Below are 24,313 nucleotides of genomic sequence, written 5' to 3'. Positions count from 1 at the left end.
AGAGAAAAACTCCTGTCAGGCATGATGCAATTGTGAAGTTTACAGGGATACACTGCTGTACCAGATGGACGGCAAGAACAAGCGGAAGAGGAAGACGAAAGAGGATGAGGTTGTAAGGAGGTGGAGAGAGATGGGCAGATGGTTTTAAGTCCTCCTCATATCACCGTTGCCGGGGTTGGGCAAAGGTGTCGGCTTGTCCGGGCGGAGTCAGATACCGACCGGTGTCTCTCTCCTCCCAGAACACGGGAGGACATCTCCATTAATGTAATTGAGATGGAGACAAGGAGGAGTTTCGACTCGACCTCGCACTCGTAGCTGGATGAGCACTGAAGCGCGCAGATGATGTGTTTTGCCCGTGTCGTGTCTCGCGCTCCTTCCTGCCTACGCCCCCCGGACTATTGATTCAGGCTCGACATCATAACAGTGCATTACAGCGTGCCACAGAAAGAAGAAGATACCACTGACATTAAAAAAAGGGGGAAATGAAAACCTGTTTTACTCCCTTCTCTACCCCTGCAGTTATCAGGAAAAGGGATATCACTTTCGTTAAAGACAAAATTCTCTGACCCTCCTGCATACAAATATGTCGTACTCCAAAGTTTTCTATAGGAGACAAAAAAAGAAATGTAGAATTATAGAAATGGGACAGATATGTCATAGCTTGCACATTTGTAGGCAACATGCAGGCAATCCAAAATCTCTTCCATAGACTAATGTAATTTGATAGTCTCGTTTCCAGACTTCCTTGGTTCCACTCCTCTGAATTATACATGCCAAGCTCAGGATGCTCCTTCAAAGTATATAAGAGAATACCCTACAGCCATTAGGATGCAGGGGAGCTTTAGAAGACAACTTCAGAATGCAGAGGCAGGCGACTTGACGGTATCTGCTGCATGCCACTTGGAAGCGGAATACACCACTCAGAAAAGAGGCATCCCGGCATCATGTCTTACAAAGTGACAATAACATCAACAAACCATAAGAGAAAATAGATGTCTTTGTGATGTGATAACAGAGTGCAATGATATATATTCTGCATGCATTTCAATCATTTTTATTTGGCTTCAGGGATTTCATCTTTGATTTGAAAATTTGTTCTCCTTCAAATGGTAAGTCCAAGCCAGACAAGAATTAAAAGATACATGTATCTCAGATATGAATACAAATCAGGATTTAACAATGCACTGAATGTGAAGTTGCCAATACTTTGCCGGGACACTGAAAGTGAAGTTGCCAATACTAGGAAAAACAGAAGAATGAGAATACAACTGCAGCTGAATGACTTTGTGAGAACATCCCCAACTTGTGATTAAACATTCCACAACTTGTGGTTATTGAAAAACTGAATGAAAGAAGACATAACTTGTAAGTTTTAACCATAAAATACACCACGAAATTGATCATAAAATACTGTGGTATTTAGAGCTTTGGTAATTCAAACATGTATGAAATACACTAAAGGCATAATTTACCATTTGCAGATGAAACGAAAACCCAGCATTTGTGCTTCAAAATAGTTATAAAATGTGAGTTAGGGATAGAAAAAACCACTGTACAAATTTGACCCGGTCTGTATAATCGATGTCTAGTATTGTTAAATATACAAAATGTGAACAGTAGTTATAATAGAAATGTTTCCAGTCTAAACCATCTACAGTTATTGGTTTATTGAGAAAAAAGTGATATCTCCTTGTATTTTAGGCTTTTATTGCGAAAATTGTATCAAATGGTAGGATGTTCTGAGATACAACTGACCTTTACATACTGTATATGCATCAAAGGTGATATCTTGAACATTTTTTGAAATCACAGCTCCAAAAGGTAAACCTTTTAAGATTCCAGTGTGAATTGTGTCATAAAATACCACAAATCACACAGCGGTGCATTTCTGATGTGACCTGACACATTTACTCTAGGCTCTGTACCAGCAATACACTACGGTATTTTGTGAATGAGAACAGTATAAGTAGCGAATTGCCATGATGGTTTCTACAATGTCATACTGTTGGTATTTTGCCAACGATAATGGTGCCAAGAAATTACTGTGGTATAAAATGTGAATCACCTATTTATGTACACACTTTGTATGACACAGGAGAATCCTGTCTAGACTTCCCAGCTATCTCATCTATTGAGGAAGACAATACTAAATGTTACCAGCGATATAATGCAAATATACAAAGCATGATGCATCAAACAAGCTTGCAACAACAAAAAACCTCAGCTTGTGGCATGCACGATTTTTATCATTTCATCCCTTCTTTTTTGTCTCTTCTATTTTTAAATGGTGTAATGGGCATGTGCAAGAACGTGGACGTCGTCAATCTGAACATCCTGACCAACATAGTATGAATGGAGTCCTATATGTTCTAAACGTTTGTGACTTTTTCCTTCTACTGTGCAATTATCATTCATGATAATGCAAGACCACAGAGTGGGAAGTTTTAACACCATGGGAAAATGTCCAATTATCTGCCCGTATGTGAAAATATCAGCACTTGCAGTGTAACGTTTGACCCTAAAAACTGTCCATACTCCTTGTCTGCTTTGAGATACAGCTGTACTATAAAAGTGCAAATTTTGCACAACCAGAAACTAGCGCAAAAAATAAAAGCCTGCAAACGTTTTTGCTGCCCGTACATGTATGTTCCAGTAGTTGCCGTCTTGATTCCGAGAAATTAAAAACATGTGAAACTCTTCTTGCCCAGCCGAACACAAAAAAATTAGTCATGCAAAAATATCCACTTTTACAGGTATGGTGCTGGTTTTGCATGAGACCAAACCACTGGGTACAGGGGTAAGACTGATTCCATTGGGGTCTTAAGAGTTCATATCAGGTCACATACAGGATATAGTGTCTCTGTTTTTCCCTTGGTATAAAAAAAAAAAGAGGAGGAAACTGCTCAGTATCGGTACAGATGGTGTAAGAGAAAGAGAGGGTGACAGCTGTATCAATGGACAACCGATACAGTGACAGGCTTGCGTGCAGTAGCAAGTCATCTAGTATTAGCAAATTTATACAACACAGAGAGTAAACTGGCAAGAGATTATTTTCAGTTTACTGAGATCAAATCACAAAAACGATCTTGAGTTAAAAAGAAAAGAAAAAAGTAAGGGAGTAAATTGTGGAGCTTAAAGGACAAGTTCACCTTCATATACATGTGGATTACGTGAATGAAGCAATATCATTAGAACACATTAGCGAAAGTTTGGGGAAAATCGGACAATCCGTTCAAAAGTTGTGAATTTTTAAATTATCTGTGCGGTCACTGCTGGATGTGAAGACTACTACAGTGTATGATGTCACATGCGTACAACGATAAAATATAAAGAGAATTTCACAAAATTTAATTTTTTGAAAAAAGTGCACATTTCCTCAACCTGTCACTGATGTATAAGAGTAATATTATTCCTCCTGCCTTCTGAAAGAGGCAAGTCAAGCGTTCTTTTAATATGCGAGAAAAGTGAAAATAAGTCGAATTTTCTTTATGTATTCTTTGTCTATGGTTGTACACATGTGACATCACAAGCTGTAGTAATCTTCTCATCCAGCAGAGACTGAGTAGAAACTTCAAAAATTCATAACTTTCGAACGGGTTGTCCAATTTTCCTCAAACACTCACTGATATGTTCTACTAATATTGCTGCATTCACTCAATTCACATGTCTATAAAGGTGAACTTGTCCTTTAATGAACACACTACACACACAACATCTGAATCAGATCCTTGCTTTTATACCTGAGCTCAAATCTGCACAATTTACACTGTTAATTGAAAGTACAATGTACAATGTATGCTACTGTACTTCCAAATAGTTGAATGCTGAAATAGTAATAACATATAAAATGGTTCACATTTTATTTTCTGAAACCAGATGTTATCACATCTTGGTAGTTCCTGTTAGCAAGTGCACACTCCCCTTACTGTTGCAGGTACAGTATCGCACTAAATCATCAACTCACAGTGTTCACTTTACAGATAAAGTTCACTTTACAGATAATTTTACACAAGAATTTGCCACATCCCACATTTATCCATTTATTTCAAACAACTACAGTACAGTTGTACATGAATGTGTTGAGGGGGGCAAGTCCAAGATAAGGTCCCCTCAGAAGGCTAAATTTCATCTTTGCTCAATATTGATATGTTTGGTATCATTTTGAAGCTTATGAGTTGAAGTTTTGATTTCCGTGGAGGAAAAAATGATATCATGTAAATTTATGCAAATTTCAAGGGCTTCATTTGCATAAATGTGAAACGCAGCGTTACGTATGGGACATTTATAAAAATTCATATTAATTCAAAGGAAAGCAAATAATATTTGATTAATATGTGGACATAAGAAGTTCATCACATAGTTTAACTTGGTATGAAAATTTAGGGATTATGCAAATGATTATGCAAATTAGCTCGTGTCCTATCATGAGATGTCCCATACGTAACAAAATGAGGTCATTTTTTTAGGTTTTTTCTGAAATTGCTAAGGTTATTTTAATGCCCTTTTGGAAACTTCTAATTTATTGTTTAGAGAAATTAAATACCAGAGAAAAAAGAAAAAAAAGTAAAAGAATTTTCTTTTATTTGGCACTGAAATAATGTTACGTATGGGACAAATGCGTTACGTATGGGACATCCTCATACATATTGCATGTGAATGCATGTAGCTAGCTGGGAAGGTCTCTCAGTATACAAATGGTCAATCATCCTGAAGAAAGCATCCCAACATTGTAGCTACTTTTTGAGTTATAGACACTTGAAACAATACATGAACGTGACTGAACAATTTTCAGAAAGGGGGAGGGGAAAATGGCAAAATACACAATGAAAAATCATCATTAAAGGGATGGTATAGTTTTTTGTAGAAATGGGGATTCAGTCTTCAACATTTAAAGAGATGATTGGAAACCAATTATATGAATTACTTATTAGAGCATAAAATCCTAAGACTAGAGGAATTCAAAGTTTATGTGATGGAGATCCAATTTGAAATGGTTGTGATATATATAATAGAAAAAAGAAGTAAAATGATTTTTTTTTATTGCAAGTGATACACAAATTGTCCTTATTCAGTTTTCAGTAGTAGCCACAACAAAATTCATGGGTATACATACTGAGGTGTGACTCGAATCAATGACATGACTGATAGACAGACATCATATGTCTACTCGATCACTGCTGGGGTTCCACGCAGCAGGTATTGCTTATTTATCAAACTTAATATTTCTTGCGTCAAGTTGTTTTTTATTGAAACTAAATGGCAAACTGCCCTTCATCAATGGAAGTAAACACTTTAAACTATTCAATTTTTCAGTAGTAACTATCCTGATAAAAATAGGGCATACATACTCAGGTTGGTCATAAAAAATATAGAATATGATTGAATGTGATTATGATGGTAAATATCTGGGGAATATTGTTCCCTTGTCAATCTGGATCAGTATTTGAGTAATTTCAACTGATTCCACCTCAATAATTATGCAAAAATTTGTTTATGGGTATTTTGCAAAATTATTTTGCAAAATACCCATAAACATGGTTCTCCACACACTAAACGAATGGGGGACAAAGGGCATGCATACCCAGGTTGGTCATAAAAATATAAAAATATGATTGAATATGATTGTGATGATGAATATTTGGGGAATATTGTTTCCTTGACAATCTGGATCAGTATTTGAGTAGTTTCAACTGATTTTACTTCAATAAATATGCAAAATACCCATAAACATGGTTCTTCACACACTAACGTTAAATGAATGGGGGACAAACTGTCCCATACGTAACTGTCCCATACGTAACACGTCATGTCTGTCTTTAATTTAAGAACCTGTAATTAGAGCTTTTTGCCTCATGACATGAAACTTACCTGTGATAATCTTGAGTGTTGTGACTTTCATCACAGTGAGTTACAAGTTGTAGAATGATATACTTTCAGAGAGTTCTGAGGTTGAAAAAAATGTTCAAAAAAACAAAATTTTTCTGGTCCCATACGTAACGGCACTTATTTTCTCTTCTAGAATATAATTGTAAAGGTCATTTTTCTCCATTTTTTACATGATTATACTTCTTCTAGATATCAATCACCATGATGAAGTTCAATATGATCAAAGGCCATTAACACTATTTTTCAGGTCATAAAAGTCTCTAAATGTCCCATACGTAACGTGCGCGTTATCTTGGACTTGCCCAGGGGTGGGCATTGTGGAATTTCACATCTTTGCAAATATAACAACCACAGAATTCTATGTAGAAGTGACACCAAAAAGTACTGTTCCTTGGTATATACACTGTAATCATTGTCAGCATACTGTATCATGATTTTGGATAAGATTAATGTTATCCGATATTATCACAGACATCGGGCTCCATTTCATAAAAAGTTGATATGATAGCAACTCTTGCTGGAATGGCAATTGTCATGGTAACGACAAGAATCCAGCTTCCTAATTAGCTGTTGCTATGGGAAGTTGCCATCCCAGCAAGAGTTGCTATCCTAACATCTTTTATGAAATGGGACCCTGGTCTTATAATTGACTCTGGTACTGAAGTACAAATGTAGGGGTAGGTGTACAGTACACTGTATCACTTTTCCTAAGCTCTATATTTTGTAGTTTCTTCGGTATATGCACTTAAAAGGTTAAAAATTGATTTGTCTGTAATGTGAAACAGCAAAATCAAGCATAAAGAACAGTCAATTAAACATAGGCTAATTTGCTTTGCACAGAAGGTCTCCTCCATTAACTTATTTTGTTGTCTTTATTTTTCTTTCTCTCTATGTCTTGCACAGTATCTAAAGAATAAAGAGTCCCTGGTATACAATAGTGAAAGCAGCGACAAGAAGGGCACATTCTGATGAAGGAAGTGTTAATTTACAGGCACATCCTGTGTGAAACAAATGAGCAGAATGCAGGGCTATAGAACAGCTGAAGACCACTCAGTTTAGATCTAGGGGACCATGGATATCTATGCTATCACTGCAAACTGCTTCCTATCCCATATTCCACTCATATTTTGCTCATTTATTCCTCAGTTTCCACTACTTTCATTATCAACCCATCAAAGTTCTGTAGTGTTTTATTATTAAAGGAAATTATGTTGTCATCATTAACTGACACAGGTCTTTAGATTTCACTGCATACACTGTACATGTACCATCCTATATTGGAGACAGGTTGGACAAAACTGGTAAATACATGTATTCATTAAACTCTGCAAAATCGGGGGGGGGGGGGGGGGGGGGGTCCAGATATTGTTGTCTGGAACTACAATGTATACAATTTTAAGTTTATTCTTCTATCAAGCCGTTTCAGTTTTGCCACATAAGAATCAGTAAATGAATTCAGCAAATAATCATACAAAAATCTTGTTACCAAAAATATAAACAGTAAACTGATAAAATAATAGACAACTTTTCACTACTCCTTCCTTAGGCCACTACATTGTACAGGTCTACAATGTACAAGTACGTAATTGATTGTACACCTGTACAGCAAATTGCATTCTGACATATGATAATGCGTGCATTCTTACATATCTTTCAGGCTAGGGGAAGAGAGCTCGGTAATCATATGATATCAAAATATTTTGTGAGTGCTTTGTGGAGACCATATAAAATGACAAGTTCTAACCAGATTACTTTGTACTGTTGCAGTCTTCAGTCCAAGATTTGATTTACAATTTGTGTTTCTTCAAAGCCCTGAGAATGACACGCAATAAAATTTTACGGACATACACCTAGGCACACACATAGCAAACGTTTGTCCAACTTCATTGCTTGTATTTTCGCTATCTGCCATTTCTGCGTATTTTACTGCTTTCATGTGAGGTACAGCATGCCTGTGCGTGTCTAATAGTAAGGCGGATTTCCCTTTTCCTTTATACTCAAAAGTCTGTACAAGAAGGGCACTGAGACTCTGCTAGCAGTGAGACATACTGTGGCTGTTAAACTGGATTTCAGCAGACTTCCCATCCCGTTATTGCCAGATCCTTGCAATTTTCTAATGGCCGTGTCAATCGCCTGACGTGTTTACTCCATGCCGTTCGTCTGTCGACTCATGCCTTTTCATTACAACACTCGGGATGGGCGCAGTGCTGACTCCGTATTGCATTACAACCAAAATGTAAACAATGAGGGACTTGCCTGTTCCCTCAATCTGGGATTTTTTGTTTTCCTTTCAATTATTAAATTGAACTGATCAGACTTCAACTGGACTACAGCAGTATATGCTAGTCATCCTCAGGAGCTTAAAGCCCCTTGCTAACATTTGCAGATCCATGAAAACATAAAAAAACATGTAGCTTCATGTTGATAACCTTTTGATGGATTCCTTGAGCAATAAAATTCTCATCTTGATGTTTGTACAATTTACTTTCAAATTTATACAGGCTACATGTATATTATCGTACTGGTGTGAAACAGACTTGTATGTACTCTCTGAGTGTTCAGAGTAAATATTATTGATAAAACAATAAATATACTAAGGTACAATAGTTCAAATGCCCTGAACAGAGTTGAGCAAGAAACCGCCAATAGATGATTCCACAATTGAATTTAACTACAATGATTTATGCAGTGATTTACAACAAAACATTGAACCCACTTTCATTTGTGTAAACTTGTAAACTGTTTGATAGACTACTCTTACCATGATTAATTTTTCTTTTTTCCCCTTTTTTTGTGTGTGTCTTTACAAACACACACTCAACTGAGAAATTAATTGCACATGTGTGAGACTTTCAGTACTGTTTAAAGGACAAGTTCACCTTCATATACATGTGGATTGAGTGAAGGCAACAATGTTAGTAGAACACATCAGTGAAAGTTTGGGGAAAATCCGACAATCCGTTCAAAAGTTATGAATTTTCTAAATATCTGTACAATCACTGCTGGAGGAGAAGACTACTACAGTGTATGATGTCACATGCGTACAACGATATAAGGAAAATAAAAAGAGAATTTCACAAAACTTGACTTTTTGAATAAAGTGCACATTTCCTCGACTCGTAACTGACTTATGTTAGGGGTAATATTATTCCCCCTGACTTCTGAAAGAGAAAAGTCGAGGGTTCTTTTATTATGTGAGAAAAGTGAGAATATCTTGAATTTTCTTTATACTTTCTTTATATAGTTGTACTCATATGACATCACAAGCTATAGTAGTCTTCTCATCCAGCCGTGACTGAGCAGAAACTTCAAAAATTCATAACTTTTGAACGGATTGTCCGATTTTCCTCAAACTCTCATTGATGTGTTCTAAAATATTGCTGCATTCACTCAACCCTCATGTCTATGAAGGTGAACTTGTCCTTTAAAGCCCTACTCTGCTGGACTTCTTCAGCCTGTGGAGTCAGGGCGAGATTGCTTCCAGTTTAGGTTTTATACTCAGCTTTGACCACTTGCAGTAATGCCAATGCTGATGTGCTGGATGCGAAAGTTTGAGTGCACCCTGTTTAAATTGTGTGCACATGGAAATATTGGCATGTTTTTGAATTCATACAGTTGTACACACAAAGGTATAGCCAAGGGTGTTCATGACTAAATTTCACAATTACTGCATGTGACACACAATTCTAATGATGTTCAAAATAGTCTTTAATCTAGGTACATTTAATCTGATACATAGTAATGACCACTTCATGCAATTAAGAATGGAGGCTTGCATGAATGAAATCATATTTCCTCATGTACAAAGGCAAATAATCATACAAAAGGAATTTAAAATGTATGCACACAATCAACATGCACAGTGAAATAAAACCAACTGCATGCCTCTCGTTCTCAACCAGTATAAGTTGTAGGGAATTCTTTACTCCTCCGATAAGACTGCATGACTCAACTCTGCACATCCAGATAAGGCACTCAGGGCTGACACCTCGCATTTGCCTACAGTACATGTGAACATCCCACAGGGAATTGACCACGGGACCTTGCACTGTTGAGTCAGGTGGACAAACCACACAGCCAACTATTGCCCTTTTGTGGTCATCCGCTGTGGTCAATGAGACCCCTACTGCTCATTCCAGATGCCATTCAAAGCCATTATCCAAATCAAGACGTGGGAAAATACAAAAATGTGCTAATCTAAAAGAGAAAATAATACTAAATCAAATTCAAAATGTAATGCCAATTCAAAGATCAGAAACGAATTTAGTGATTGGAGAGGTATTTGATAATCAACCAAAATTAACAATCTGGTATGATGACCAATACAAGGTTCAAGTGAGAGAGGGATTTGCATAGAAAAATTGTATCTTTGAGATAGTAAACAAAATCATGATGAAGAAATCCAGCCCCAAACCACAGTAATGTGTTGTCTGGGGTTTGATGGTTGATGGCATTCATCAATCAAAATGTATTTAATATTTCATTAAGGTGGTCATCACTACGAAAACAACAATTTCTCCTCAAAGCAGGCATTCAGTGCTACAGCTCATACATATATATACATGTAGTGCACCTCACCTTACTCGTTGTACAAGTACATTGTATCATTTTTATACTTGAATTCCACTTTACGCTTCAATGCATAATATTTGGTAGAAACCAATAGTGAATCACATAAAACTGAACAAGAAAATCAATGGAAATCTGGTGTATTACACTGCAATAGGGGTGGACTGAGGGATTCTGTTCTGTAAAGGGGGGCGCTAAAAATATTTCTAGTGCTACTTCCGAGGTTCACTTGATTTTTTTTTCTTTTTATTTTTGTTGTTTTTCTGTTAATACCAAAAAATAAGAGGGGCACGCCCCATGTGCCCCTTCCCTGGATCTGCCACTGTAGTTTGTTGAGTTCATGTACAAAAACAACACACACATTGTTTGTAGCTGTACATGTATTTATATGCACTCGTACTTGAGGTATAGAAAGCTTTGATAAAGTTTAATCTTCCACCTCAAGTCGACCCTTCAAGGGAATAGAGCTCAAGGGAAGATCTTTTTTTTATGACATTACTGAAATCAAAGCAAAAATGACCGCTGAAATTTGGAGTGAGTAGAATAATGGATTTCTCATAAAGTTTTTAGGGCATGTCTCGCCTGAACATTAGCTGTTATTTTGTACATTGGACATTGTACGTGTTGCATGAAGAAATCAGAACTCAAGAGCTTGTGTGCCTCCTGTACAACATACAGTACTACAGGTCAAAATGTGAATCCAGATAACATTGCACAGTGCAAACCATACAGTCAACCTTGCCTGAGTCGAATCAGTTTGGATGGAAGAAATAGCTTTGACTTCAAGAAAATTTGACTTATGAGGGATTAGAATCAACAGAATATAGAGAGAAAAGGACTTGATAAGACCTCTGACTTTGCCAATTATTTGACTTAAATATAAAATGAATGCGAGGTAGACTTTAATATGCATGGATGACTATAATTTGTATATAATGTGTACATATTGTATAAAGTACACTGTAAATTACTTTTCACATGAATTTTCTGCTAAAAAGCATGCAGAAACATGAGAAATTGATTTTTTAAATTGTGTTTTGCTGTTGTTGTTGTTGTTTGCATGCTTTCATCGAGCACAGATCAATGCAGCTGATGATCTTGCCATATTGTACAGCACACAGAAAGCAACATTTGAGTTTGACCAGTTATCCACAGGTGGTTGAGAAGTTAATACAAAACCGGTTCAATGAGAACGTGAACGTGAAGTATGTAAAACCAATCTGTACACCATGACAAAATTCCACGAAGTGGGACATGTGTATTGTATTATATCACTACCCCTCTAGCTATAGACACTGGGAGAAAAATATCCCCGCGCAAGAGACTGGTGAGTACAAGAAATTAAAGCTCTTCTGAATAAACACAGTGGCTACTATAATCACATTATTTTCAGCTCCCCCTGCAAGTTAAAAGTATTATTGAAACGAAGGAGTTGCCACAGTAGGAGGTTGTACAATGTTCATCGTATATTAAAATGACCTCCTTGGTAGACAACATACACTGCATGTGTACGTGTACTCCTCTCTTCCCCCTCCCCCCCCCCCCCCCCCCCTTGTTCTTCTTCTTCTCAATCCACCCACATGATATTGAGCATGTTTTGGATATCTCAGCCATTTCAAAACCAACTTTCATCAAATAAACGTTGAATTCCTCTTGGAATTACATGCTCTTTCAAACTTCATACAAGGTTTCTCATTATCTCAACAAAAAATGTTACAAACCTGAAGTTACATGTACATGTAGGTCCCAACCAAAACTATACGATCCCTTTAACTCTTTGCAAGATACTACATAGAAATCACTTTATGAAAAGTTAAAAGAGCATACAATTCTATAAAGAGGAATTCAAAGTTTATTTTATGAAAATCGGTTTTGAAGTGGCTGATTTTAATATCCAAAAACAAAGTAAAATAAAGTGATCCTAATAAAAGGTTGGTCCCACTCTTAATCAGGATCGCTTTGTTTTGGATATCTCAGCCATTTCAAAATCAATGCTCATGAAATAGACTTTGAATTCATCTTTGAATTATCTGTTCTTTCATACTTCAGAAGAGATTTCTTATCATCTCCTCCAAAAAAGTTGGAAACCTGAAGCCCCATCTCAACCAAAACTACACAGTCCCTTTAAGGTAAATCCCAATAAATGGGTGATCACTGTAAAATTGTATTTGTACCTTTTAGTATGTAAAGTACGTGCTGCAAGATTTGTGTTTCGATTAATGACCTTTAGTCTCATCCAAGGCCAAAGGTTATACTCAACCAGAAGAGGAGTGGCAGTGTTTGCTTTCTCTATAATTTGTATGGTGATGTGTACTCTACACAAAGACCAGCAAGGGTTGAGAAATCACTCTGCAGCAGAAATGCGCATTTTGGTCTCTACATTATAGCATACATGTACAGTACATCTCTTGTACACAGTATCTTAAAGCTCAGAGCAAAATCATCCATTCACTGCATGTATACTGCACTTAAAATATGATATTTTTCAATCCTTTTAATGGGGGGGGGGGGGGGGGGGGGGAGGGAGACAAGGAGAAATATATTTGTCGGACATGCCCCCCCCCCCCCCCCCCCACCCCGGCTTGGATGAAGTTGAAAGCAAAGTGGCAATTAGGAAATGTGGCACATTTACTACATGTACATGTACTTGAATTCAAATATTTTGTTTCTGACCTCTTCATTGTATGGGTGCACAGTGTTTCAAACTGAAACCAACAGAATACTGTATACGCCATATATTTCGCGAGTCTAGATTTTCGCGAATCGGGAATTCCCAACGATTTCGCGAGTGGTTAAATTCGCGATCGTGGAGTCCTGTACTGAACGGAGAAATGTAAACGCGTACATAACATTCACATCGGGATCACAGTCAATATTTTCATGTGTCTTTAATTCGCGAATAACACCCCACTCGCGAAATTTGCGAAATATTTGGCGTATACAGTACGTATGCCAAATTACAAGTCGAAAGACAGACAGACACTCAAGTGCCTGATCAACTTTTGATACACAGCTAGTAATTGCCCTGCCACTGCTACTGTAAAAGTGGTATGAAAGATACTGTACTACGGTGGCACTCTCATTCTGGGCACCCAATGGCCACATGCAGCTCAGGGAGGGCTCACCAGCAGAGACTCCAACTCTCCCGTTTTCGACGGGAGAACTCCCGCCGAAAACCCATTTTTGCAAAATCTCCCGTTCTCCCGCTGGAGATTTGATTTCTCCCGCCCTGGCTCTGTGTCTCCCGGTGGAAAGGATTTCTTACTTATTGCTATCGTATGTTGAAAAAATAAGCCTTAGATAGCACCAGAGAACATCTAGAACCCTAGGAACTTCGTGCTTCGCACACATCAACTTGGAGTCTCCCGTTTGCTAGGGGTTTCGGGCGGGAGAATCTCCAGATCAGAAGGTGCTTGGGGTTGGAGTCTCTGCACCAGTAACCTGCTAACTCCCCCCCCCCCCCCCACCCATGGGGATGGTGGCAACCTACAAAGAATAGCCCAAGCAGTGCCTTCATTTGCGTAGTGAAGACCTTGAACACGCTACTTGCTCTCAAAAATCTCCTTGACCACTTTTCTACACCAAGTTAAACAGAAGAAAAAAAAGATACAAATCTTGGACTTATAAAGAATGGAGGGCTACGGTACTCAATTTGCAAGTAGTAAAGTACATGTACACATCTGATACCCCTTTATCAAGGTTATACAGACCGTACATTTAATATGAAGTATGAATATATGATATGCTGTTATCAGGTGCTTTCTCAAGTGTTTCATATCTCAAAAAGGAGAGATCTATGCAATACGTGTAGATTACGGTAACTTCTGACCAGCTACAAATGACTGTATACTTGAGAGCACTGTGGTATCATCCATGGATAGAGTTCTGGGGGGCATTTCACGAAGGAACTTGTCGGATAAAATGTCCGACAAGTCAATAATATCCGACAAGTTTAGAGAAATCAGGCAACGAGGGGGGGCGTTTCATCAACGAGTTCGTCGGAGGTTTTCACCGACAAATTTGCAATCAGCCAATCAGGCGCAAGGATTTCAGTAGCTTTTCAAATTTGTCGGTGAAAACCTCCGACGAACTCCTTGATGAAACACCCCCCAGACTAAAGAGTTTCTCAAAACTTGTCGGATATAATTGACTTGTCAGATATTTTATCCGACAAGTTCCTTCATGAAACACCCCCCTGGGGTCCGTTTCAAGAAAGTCTTATGAGAGACTTTTTGCTCATGAGACACACTTTATGAGAGACTTCATGAAATGGATTTTACTTCTCTTTGAAAGTCTCTCATAGATGTACAGATGTATTCATGAGCGACTTCAGTCATTCTGAGATTTGTGTAAAAGACTTTGATGTGATGATTTCCATCTATAAATGGAATCCTGGACAATTGTTACGACAAAAATTGTGGGTTCAAATCCTGTGCGGTGCATTCATCCTTGGACAAGACCATTCATTATCCAGTACGCTCTTCTTGATCTGGAGTGCACAAATTGGTACAAGTGTACCTGGTAATACTGGAAGAGTGATCATAGCTGGGCACTCTGGGAGAACAGTGCAAAGACAATGAAGATTCTACTCAGGAGATGATGCAGGAGAAGATGCCATGTAACAATAGAAATAAAACCAGTAATGATGTCGACAATGACAACAATAATAACAATCAATATAATGATGATGATGATGATGATGATGATGATGATGATGATGATAATAATAATAATAATAATAATAATGATAACAATAATAATAATAGTAATGATAATAATAATAATAATAATAATAATGATAATAACAATAAAAATGATAATAATAATCATCATCATAATCATCATCATCATCATGATAATAACAAAACATAGTATATCAGATTATTATTGGTTTTACAGCTTTTTCAATAATTTTACTATTTCTTCTATTACTAATGACCTTGATGATTTAAAAAAAAAAAAAAAAAGACAATTACTGACACTACCGTAGAGTGCACAGATACTTGTACTCATATAATTTGCTAGCCAAGGCTGGCAAAGTACACATCAATAGTTTTTCAAAGCCCTAGCTGTTTCCAGAGCTGTAAGTTATTTCTGCTCTTTTGACCATCGGGAATATAAAAAACACATTCACATGGGATACAGTTGTAGTGTGGTTCAATAGATGCAGAGGCCCCCTTTCATTCTCATAGCTGTAAATCGGTTTCCCCTTGGAATACTTACAGCATCAAATTTGAAGTTGTGGGCTACCCAGTCCCGTGCCTTCTGGTACTCGTCTCTCAGCCCCATCATGAACAGCGTGTCGATGCCGTCAATGATGGTGGCGCCCATGGCCGAGCGGCCGAAGATGCTGGCAGAGTGGCCTGTCCTGGCGATCGGCTTCAGCTCATTGGCTCCCCAGGCATAGGTTACATAACCATTCCATGCATGTAGCATCATCTAGGAGAAAGGACAGAACAACAGAATAATGATAATGACGATATTACAATAACAATGATTGTAATTATAAATTATGAGAATGATAAAAAATATCAATGAGAATATGAATACACTAATAATTTAAACAATAATAATGGTTTGATAATCATTACTTTTTGCCTTTATACGTCATGCCACAATTTATGACAAAGACAGGGATTGCAGAATTCTGAAGGCTAAAACAGCATATTTTTGGTGAAAAAACAGTATTTGTACTTTTCCTGCAATAGACATACGTGTACATCGTACGTACACGTATACAGTGTAGTAACATTTGGAAAAATAGATTTTTCAAAAAACAAAACAGTACTTCACACAACAAAAAGGTAACAGCTGACATCTCTGCAAAGGCAAATATACATAATGTACAAATGTACTAATATGCTTTACAATTGTTTGTGCAAAGAGTTAGCTTTGAGAGAATAAAACCATTTGGTGCATTCATACATTGTATTTGATATTACACATGTACACAGTCAACTGTACATTGTACTCATATTGTTGTATACATGTAAAGTTGTAAGGGTGAGTGAATATTACAGAAAGATGCTACTGAACTACAATACTTAATAGCTTAGCATGACAGCAATAAATCGTAATGAAGCCACTTCACTCATAGTAAATTATGCACAACTCCCACTTGAACCACTGTTTGCAAGTCAGAAACTGACCACTTAGGAATTTTTCTCAAGAGGCCATGTGGAGTCTGAGATCTACAGAATGCAGTACATACAGTTTGTACATAGTACACTGTAGGTTATATATGCAGGATATCATACATTGTACCCACAGGAATATCTGTTGTGGATGTTGTGGGGAGGTGGTCATTAAACACAGGTACCAGCAACAATCCTTTTGGCAATGTACTTTGTACCTACAATTATCAACATCTTACCACTTTGATTTACAGTTGTATGAAATGGTACCAACTTGCCGCTGACGTGATTCATCATGTTGGGATAAAATTTTCTGGTGAAAGACCACTGGAGTCCAAATTTCATCAAGCTACCGAGAGTCATACAGAGCTACGTACATGTACATTGTAGCTTTTGTACAAATACCTCAGCACAAGGCTGCCCAGCAATAATTACAGCATTACTTTTTGAAATACAAGTGTATAACATGCTCATTCTAGGAACAATGTATGTCAAGGATTACGTAGGACAAATTTATGATAGAACATACAACGTGTAATGTTCAGCTCTTCTGATTGTTTGGGCAATGTACCAACAAAGTGTAGTGGGTTTTGACAGCTGGTGACATTGCTGTGGATGTCACTTCTTTTAAATAGCAGCATCTCCCTTCGAAATCTCAACAATTTGTAACTGGTTTGATCAAGTAAGAAACACTGTGCTTGAAATGATACTACATGGATTTCACTCAAACTATATGCTTACAGTTACTGCAAGGGACTAGGGCCTATAAGACTGCTAGCAACAACAACAAAAAAAAAAAGCATTTCAGCTTCCTTAATATGTTTGGACTGCTTTGCCCTCTCTCAAGTCGTATTTGTATTCTCAAATCACACTCTCACACATCTCGACAGAATTCACCACTTGCCACGCAGCGCCTCTTCGTGCAACCCGCAAAATTAAGTGCCACAAATAGTAGAGTTTAAGAGGTGAGCCAACAGTAGCACCATTACCAGATTAAAATATATCATTTTTTTACAGACTACAGCTGTGTGTATGTGTTGGTGCAAGTGTCACAGACCGTGCAAGGAGCAGAAGAGGTACAGTAAGAACAGAGAAAACAAAAACAACAGTTTCGACCTGCAACGCTGAGCGATAAAATTTCATGAATCAGAGCCAAGTCTGATGAGTAAAGCATACTCTCTTTCCAGAATAAACATGACCTGATCAGGTTTAGTGACGACGGAGAGCTTAGATTACATGGAGGAGATGGTAATTTCTAACGTGGCTTGAGTAACTCTGGAACACCCCTCCTATCATGTCTCTGTCCTTTTCCAATCCTCTCAGATCTTTGTCTTGTTTTTCAAAATAATAAATATTCTATGGCTGTATTGTACAAGCTAATACAGGTACAGAGGTTCTTCCATGAGCAAGCACATGCAATATTTAAAACCATAACAATAAGATCATCTTCAATTGGAGGCCTACGGTCTTTTTTCCTTTTCTCTTTAATACTGCCTATGATGCTGCAGTGTATGCCCCGCGTTCACATTAGGCCCCCAAGTCATGAGAAAGTCCCATGCCACAGGACTTCCCCCTCCAAAAACTTTAATTTGAACGCTCACTTGGACTTGAATCAAATACTCCGGTCAGCTCACTTTCACAGGTGTCAAAAGTGGGGTCACCACAAGTCATGTACACACTAATCTTTTGAATTCTCACCACTGAGTGTACTGACAAATTATCATCACTGATTTAATAAGCAATGAGTTTAACAGTTTGTGATCACCGCCACTATCAATGTACATTTTTGAGGGCAGAGTGGCTTGCCTGTCCTGGCACTTTTATGCTGTAGTCAGTGGACTTGAACCAGGTACAATGTACATGTGCAAGTGTACCTCATGATAGAGAGACCACTGTCTTCTACCCTGAACCACAACAGCAACAAAATTGCCTATAATGCTGCATAGAAACGACAAGTCCAGCCAGTTCAATGGACAGGACCTCAGACTCTGATTCGAGTACCGTGGCTGCAGCTGTTTGCCCTTTAGAGTACAGTAGGCACTTTACCCTCATTGCCTACAGCTGTACATGTCTTACTTCTTTTGGAGTGGACTTTATACAAGTATTATTGTTGAGTGGTTGGTCTTGTACAATGTACTTGCTTACTGACATCCAAACAATGCATCCATAGTACAACTATTGTAAAAACAAGCCACTTCAAGTCCATCCTATTCAATTACAAATACTGTAAATACCCAGACATTCTTTTTTTTTTCTTTTTTTTTTTCTTTTTTGACTTGGAGACCAAATCTGCCAGGTTTTGGTTTTGTTCCCTTCTTCAACAAACATACAGTTGTAACGCAAGCATCTAAACACCAGTATGGCAGGATCTTGACATCATATGTATTATGACCTCATCTGTCTGTAAATTTCAAGTGTTGTTGAAAGCACAGCCTGCCTTCACTGTGCAGGACACTCATGAGTCCCCTCAACACTACAGTGTACAAAGTACATTCATAGTGTTGGATCCTGTCGAGTACTGAAGAGGTTAGAAGCACAGGAAGAAACCAATATTATTGGTTTTGTGAAAATAAGTGGATAAGGCCTCCGAATAAACTTCAAGTAACTTCTGCATTCTACTACTGTACATCTACTGCACTTTATTCTCACTCAGGAATGAAAACACTCTCGGCTTGGAGACAAGCTGTGTATGCTTTACCTAAAGAAGAAGCTGGGGATGTCTCCAGCTAAAAGACCTTAAAGGCCTGGTCAAGACAGGAGACATGGGTGGTCCAATTGAATCGGCCTTCATTCACTGCCCATCAGGGTACAAAATGTCTTAAGATACATTGTACATTTGAAAACCACAAATAGTGCCAGTCAGCTATTACTACCCTCACAACTTCTACATAAAACGTACAATTGTATGTGCATTGAAGCGTATGCCCATGGGTAACACTACGGTTGTTCATTCCAGCCCAAATACTTCACCTGTACATGTACACTGTAAACGGTGTACATACAAAACTGTACATAGAGATTGATTGATTAATTGATTGATTGATTGATTAATTGATTGATTGATTGATTGATTAAAGGTCTTTATTCAAAAAAATCTGAGTGGGCGACTAAAAGTCGAATTACACAGTATACAAAGATTATACATTAAAATAAACGGAATAATATCATAACCATAATAGATACAAAGAAAATACCACATTCAAACATACAAATCAGTGATCATTATTCATTACAGAGATTCTAGAAGTATCCCAGCCTGGATAGCCTTCCCACTCAACAGTATTCTCATGCTACCAAGTCTTAAAGGTCTTTATTCCTGGTGTCTACATTTCAGTAGTAGTACTTGATTGTCCATGGGCCCGCAATGAGCTCATGTCTTTGTCTTGTAATCATCTTTAATGCAAACTGTGTACAATAAATCTGTCATGATCTCAAAAACTCAGAAAAAAAAAGAAAAAAAAATGTCACTAGCACCTACATGTACTACATCTATTGTACAGTATGCATTTATAAACATATCCTGCAAGGTACAATGTACATACTAAGGATGTACACGAACTGTATTTCAGTAATCAATACATTGTATGTACTGCTGAACAGTTTGTGACCCCCCACACTCACACTCAGACTTTGCTGGACAGATTGGAATCTACAGCCATCAGGTGCAAAACAGAGCAGTGCGATTTGTCAAAGGGGATTATTCTAGGCACAGTAGCATCACTGATATGATGCATGAGCTGGGCTGGGAACTGCTGCAACACCGACGCAGAGTAGGACGCATCACCACATTCAGTGAGGCGCTTGTGGGTCACCTCTTGTATCCATCCCAGTTCGAAAAGCCCTGCATCCAGTCCAAAGAGTTCTTTGGAGGTCGACTTCATCAAGCGTTATCCTAATCGCAACAAACAAAAACTGAGCACTACAAGTACTCGTTCATTTCAAGAACTTTCAAAGATTGGAACGCAATTTTGTCAATTGTTGAACTGTCAATTCTAACAACTAACTCTTCCGAACAGACAGATTTTTCTATCTAGAACTACATGTACAATTGTACTCCTGTCAGTAACTGTCTGTGGTATTAAAGGGATTGTATAGTTTTGGTTGAGACTTAATTTCAGGTTTCTAACATTTTTTGGTAAGATAATGAGAAACCTCTTAAGAAATATGAAAGAGCATGTAATTCCATGAGGAATTCAGCATTTATTTGTTGAAAATTGGTTTTGAAATGGTCGAGATATCCAAAACAGAGCAATTCTAATATTAAAATGTGAGACCCACCTTTTATTACGATCGCTTTACTTTAATGTCTTTGGATGTTTCAGTCATTCCAAACCTGATTTTCATCAAATAAACTTTGATGCTCTGTACTATTTCATAAGTGTTTTCTTGGTATCTCGCAAAAAGTTCAAAGCACAATTCTCATCTCCACCAATACTGTACCATCCCTTTAAATTGAATATATAGATCTAGTGTTCTACCTGCATGTAAATAACCCAGTTTGCGGCAGGGTGCCTATCTGGCAGGGACACTTTCATTCATCAATAAAATAAAACAGCAAATGAAAATCATGTGTGCTTACACTGTAGTCCCACTTTAGAACACAAGTGTCTGGAGTTACTCGCAAGTGTTTATTAGGAAGTGACACCTGATTGGGCCTTTTCATTGATGGATGAAACAGCCCCTGCCGCAAATATTAAATAGGTACCCTGTACAAAGCCTACCGCAAACAGGGTGTTTTACTCTAGGAGAGGGGTGCTACCAGCACTAGACTCTAGTACCTCAACTACTGTACAGTAAATACATAAACATTTCTTGCACTTTTCACTGCTTTATTTACACAGTTGGGATGTGTACCACTAGATACCACCAGATCTTCATACTGTACCTCACGTATATGATCTCTTTTGCTTTTGACATCGCTATCTGTGGGTTCGCCGTCTGTCCGATCAATAAAACCTTTTGCTGCTATCGCTTCCTTGCCACTCTTTCTTGCTGCTTGTAGGTCATCCTCCATTTGTTTCTTCTGATCTTCGATAAATTTAATCTTATCTTGTTTAATTTCATCTTTTAACTTATCACTGTCTTCGTGATGTCCATCCGGATTGACACCATCATCGTCTTTACCAGCATTTGGCTCATTGTTTCCCTGTTGTAAGGCTAGTCTCGCTTCTTCCAGTGCCCTATCCTGGGCGATTTGGAGTCTATTCTCCTCCTGTCTTGCTCTACATGCACATCATTGCCACCATTTTCCCCACCTCTATGGTGATGGCCAGGGAAAGTTTCATCGCCTCCCGGCTTGAAAAGCTGCTCAGGCGAGTCCACAAACGAGTTTACACGGCCTCGCAGTTCTGGCACAAGGAACACCGCACTGTAACATACGCTCATAAACACAAGGAAAAGTAGGTAAACTACGTATCGTTCCGACGCTCGCAATCCAGTGCGATTGTATCCCAAAGGTACGCCATTGGCATACCTCTGGTTCTGATGAAGAGGCAATATTGGACTTTTGGAGTTCATTGTGGTATCTGATTGACCACTTTGGTCACTCGAACTGTGAAGCTTCCAAATGATCCCTTACAAGCCGAACATATCCAACATATTATTTCTCAATCTCCAGTGTGGTATACACACAGGATACGTGCTGTATTTAATAGGTAGTAGGTAGGGAATCCACGTACCGCGTTGAATGTACATACGGTACGGCACATTCGCGATTCCGGGTCGATTGTGGTGACACGCAAGAGACTACAGTACACGCAAGTACACTGTATATGTAGTGTACGATTTATGGACAAATCACCGTACTTCGTTGTCTTACGCACGCACGTAGTCCCACATGTACATATTCTGTGCTATACAGGGGATGGGGCGTCCGCTGCACCGCAAGACAGTTTGTCACAGGAAGTCACCATCATCGCAGGTGCACAAATACAATAGTACGTATAACACTACGTGAAGTACGTACTGGTAAAGGCAAGAGTGAGCATGGAGCTCCATAGTTTAGTAAAATCGTGTGTGACGTTCGTATTTCCACGTGGAAATGAGTGCTGCGCTCACAAACCAACGCATTCGGACGGAGAGCCCATCAAACGCCCTCAAAATGCACTGGTCACGCCCACCAATGTTCAGTCAACCATAAAATTAACTTGCGAAAAAGCTGAAGGAATATTAAACCGGAACACAAAGATATAGATAATGACCCATATGTTCACATCTTATTCATCTTTATCGAACATCATAAACATTACAAGGAAAGTAAAAAAAGAAACATCATTTAAGAAGCGATCGTTATAACGTACCAAAACAGGTGTAGGCGTATCCAAATTTTAATTGAAGTGATGAAAGACAAAAAGAACTGCTCTATAGTACAATCTCAGACCTATATTTCTCACAGTGTTATGTACTTTAACAGTTCTCATTTGCTCTGGAATATCTCAATATTACAAATCGCAGTAAATTTAAAGCTCTCAAAAACATGCTATATTCGTGAAAGAGAAATTCGTAGGCCTATTCGCTTTGTATCAAAATTGTTCCAAAGTCTGCCTCATAATTTTAACTGTGCCATTAATTAAGATATGAACGTGTTTACCACTACACATGTATCACAAAATAATTTTTTATTTGGATATCTGTTTTAAAGATAATCTAGCTCCTCCAGAAGAAATAGTATAATAAACTTACCCAAACAAGTAGAATAACCTTACCCAAACACATGATTCTCTAACTAATCGAGAGTACTCGGGGTATGTATACTTTTTTGTTTTTACCATGGCCGGCCCCACGTTTTCTGACAAGGGGGAAAAAAAAATCTTCAGCGCTAAAGCGAGGCCTTACCGGCGCTCAAAGGTTTCCTTCTATTACGATGTTAGTCGTATGTTCAGATTTGTCCGAAACATGTTTTCACGTTCATGATATCACAAATCGGTGCACAATTTCATTTGTGAATACACGTGGCAGGATGGTGGGTTTTCCTATAACATCATCCTCTGCTTAGTCGGATAGTGATAGTTTTTGTTTTGTTTTGTTTTTAAGCACAGAATGTTCGCAGAGATTTTTTTTTTTGTTCATTCATGTCAGTTTAAATTTGTAAAAGAAAGGTATACTCATTATAAAGTGATATTAGATATTAAACTATTGAACAAGTGCATCAAGCTAAAAGACTGACAAATGTACACAAAAGTGTGAAAAAAAGCTTATTTCAGCAGACTGGTTTTCCTTTCGATGAAGATTCAAGAATGTATAATGCTTTTTTTTTTTAATTGCATCGTCAGTCTTAGAAATCAAAACACCTTCTGTAGTCCCCCCCCCCCCCTTATCTCCATGAGTGAATATACTGCATCGTACAACAGGATGCAATATTCAGTTCGTGGTAAGTTGCAAAGAAACGATGTTGGACTTTTGTAGCGCATACAGAATCAGTATTATGAAATAATAATCTAGTTCTTTAGGTTTTGGTTTTGGTTTTTTTTTTACATTTTAATGCACGATTCTCGCCAGCAATGGTTTACAGTTTCCTCTTTCACTTTCAACTTTCTAAGTACGATTTAACGCACCAGTGAGTTTTTGTGTTTTTTTTTCAATTCTGACGGAACCATCATGATCATGACGCAAACAGACGTTCAGAGTCATGACATGTGGCAGCTGCAGGCGATCTTCCGTGGCCGTACAGGAAAGAGCGCCATCTGCCGATGTAGTGCTGCAAACTTTGAATCAGGTGCGCTGGA

General features: G+C 38.1%; 1 protein-coding gene across 1 annotated transcript in view; it reads right to left on the bottom strand.

Moving 5' to 3' along the window:
• Positions 1–22,147, bottom strand: part of LOC139719778 (mannosyl-oligosaccharide 1,2-alpha-mannosidase IA-like) — an 89,738-nt gene extending 67,591 nt beyond the window's left edge. Inside the window, 3 exon segments of the mRNA XM_071631161.1 lie at positions 15,679–15,894; positions 21,475–21,791; positions 21,794–22,147. Of these exon segments, the coding sequence (XP_071487262.1) occupies positions 15,679–15,894; positions 21,475–21,791; positions 21,794–22,106 (846 nt within the window). The 5' untranslated portion in view covers positions 22,107–22,147.
• Between the last annotated feature and the right edge of the window lie 2,166 nt (positions 22,148–24,313).

Source organism: Diadema antillarum, unplaced genomic scaffold (assembly GCF_040938485.1).
Source record: "Diadema antillarum isolate AM-2024a unplaced genomic scaffold, OU_Dant_1.0 scf00000114, whole genome shotgun sequence".
Classification (NCBI taxonomy): domain Eukaryota; kingdom Metazoa; phylum Echinodermata; class Echinoidea; order Diadematoida; family Diadematidae; genus Diadema; species Diadema antillarum.
The sequence above is the reverse complement of the archived record's forward strand: the minus strand, read 5'-3'. Positions and strand labels throughout refer to the sequence as shown.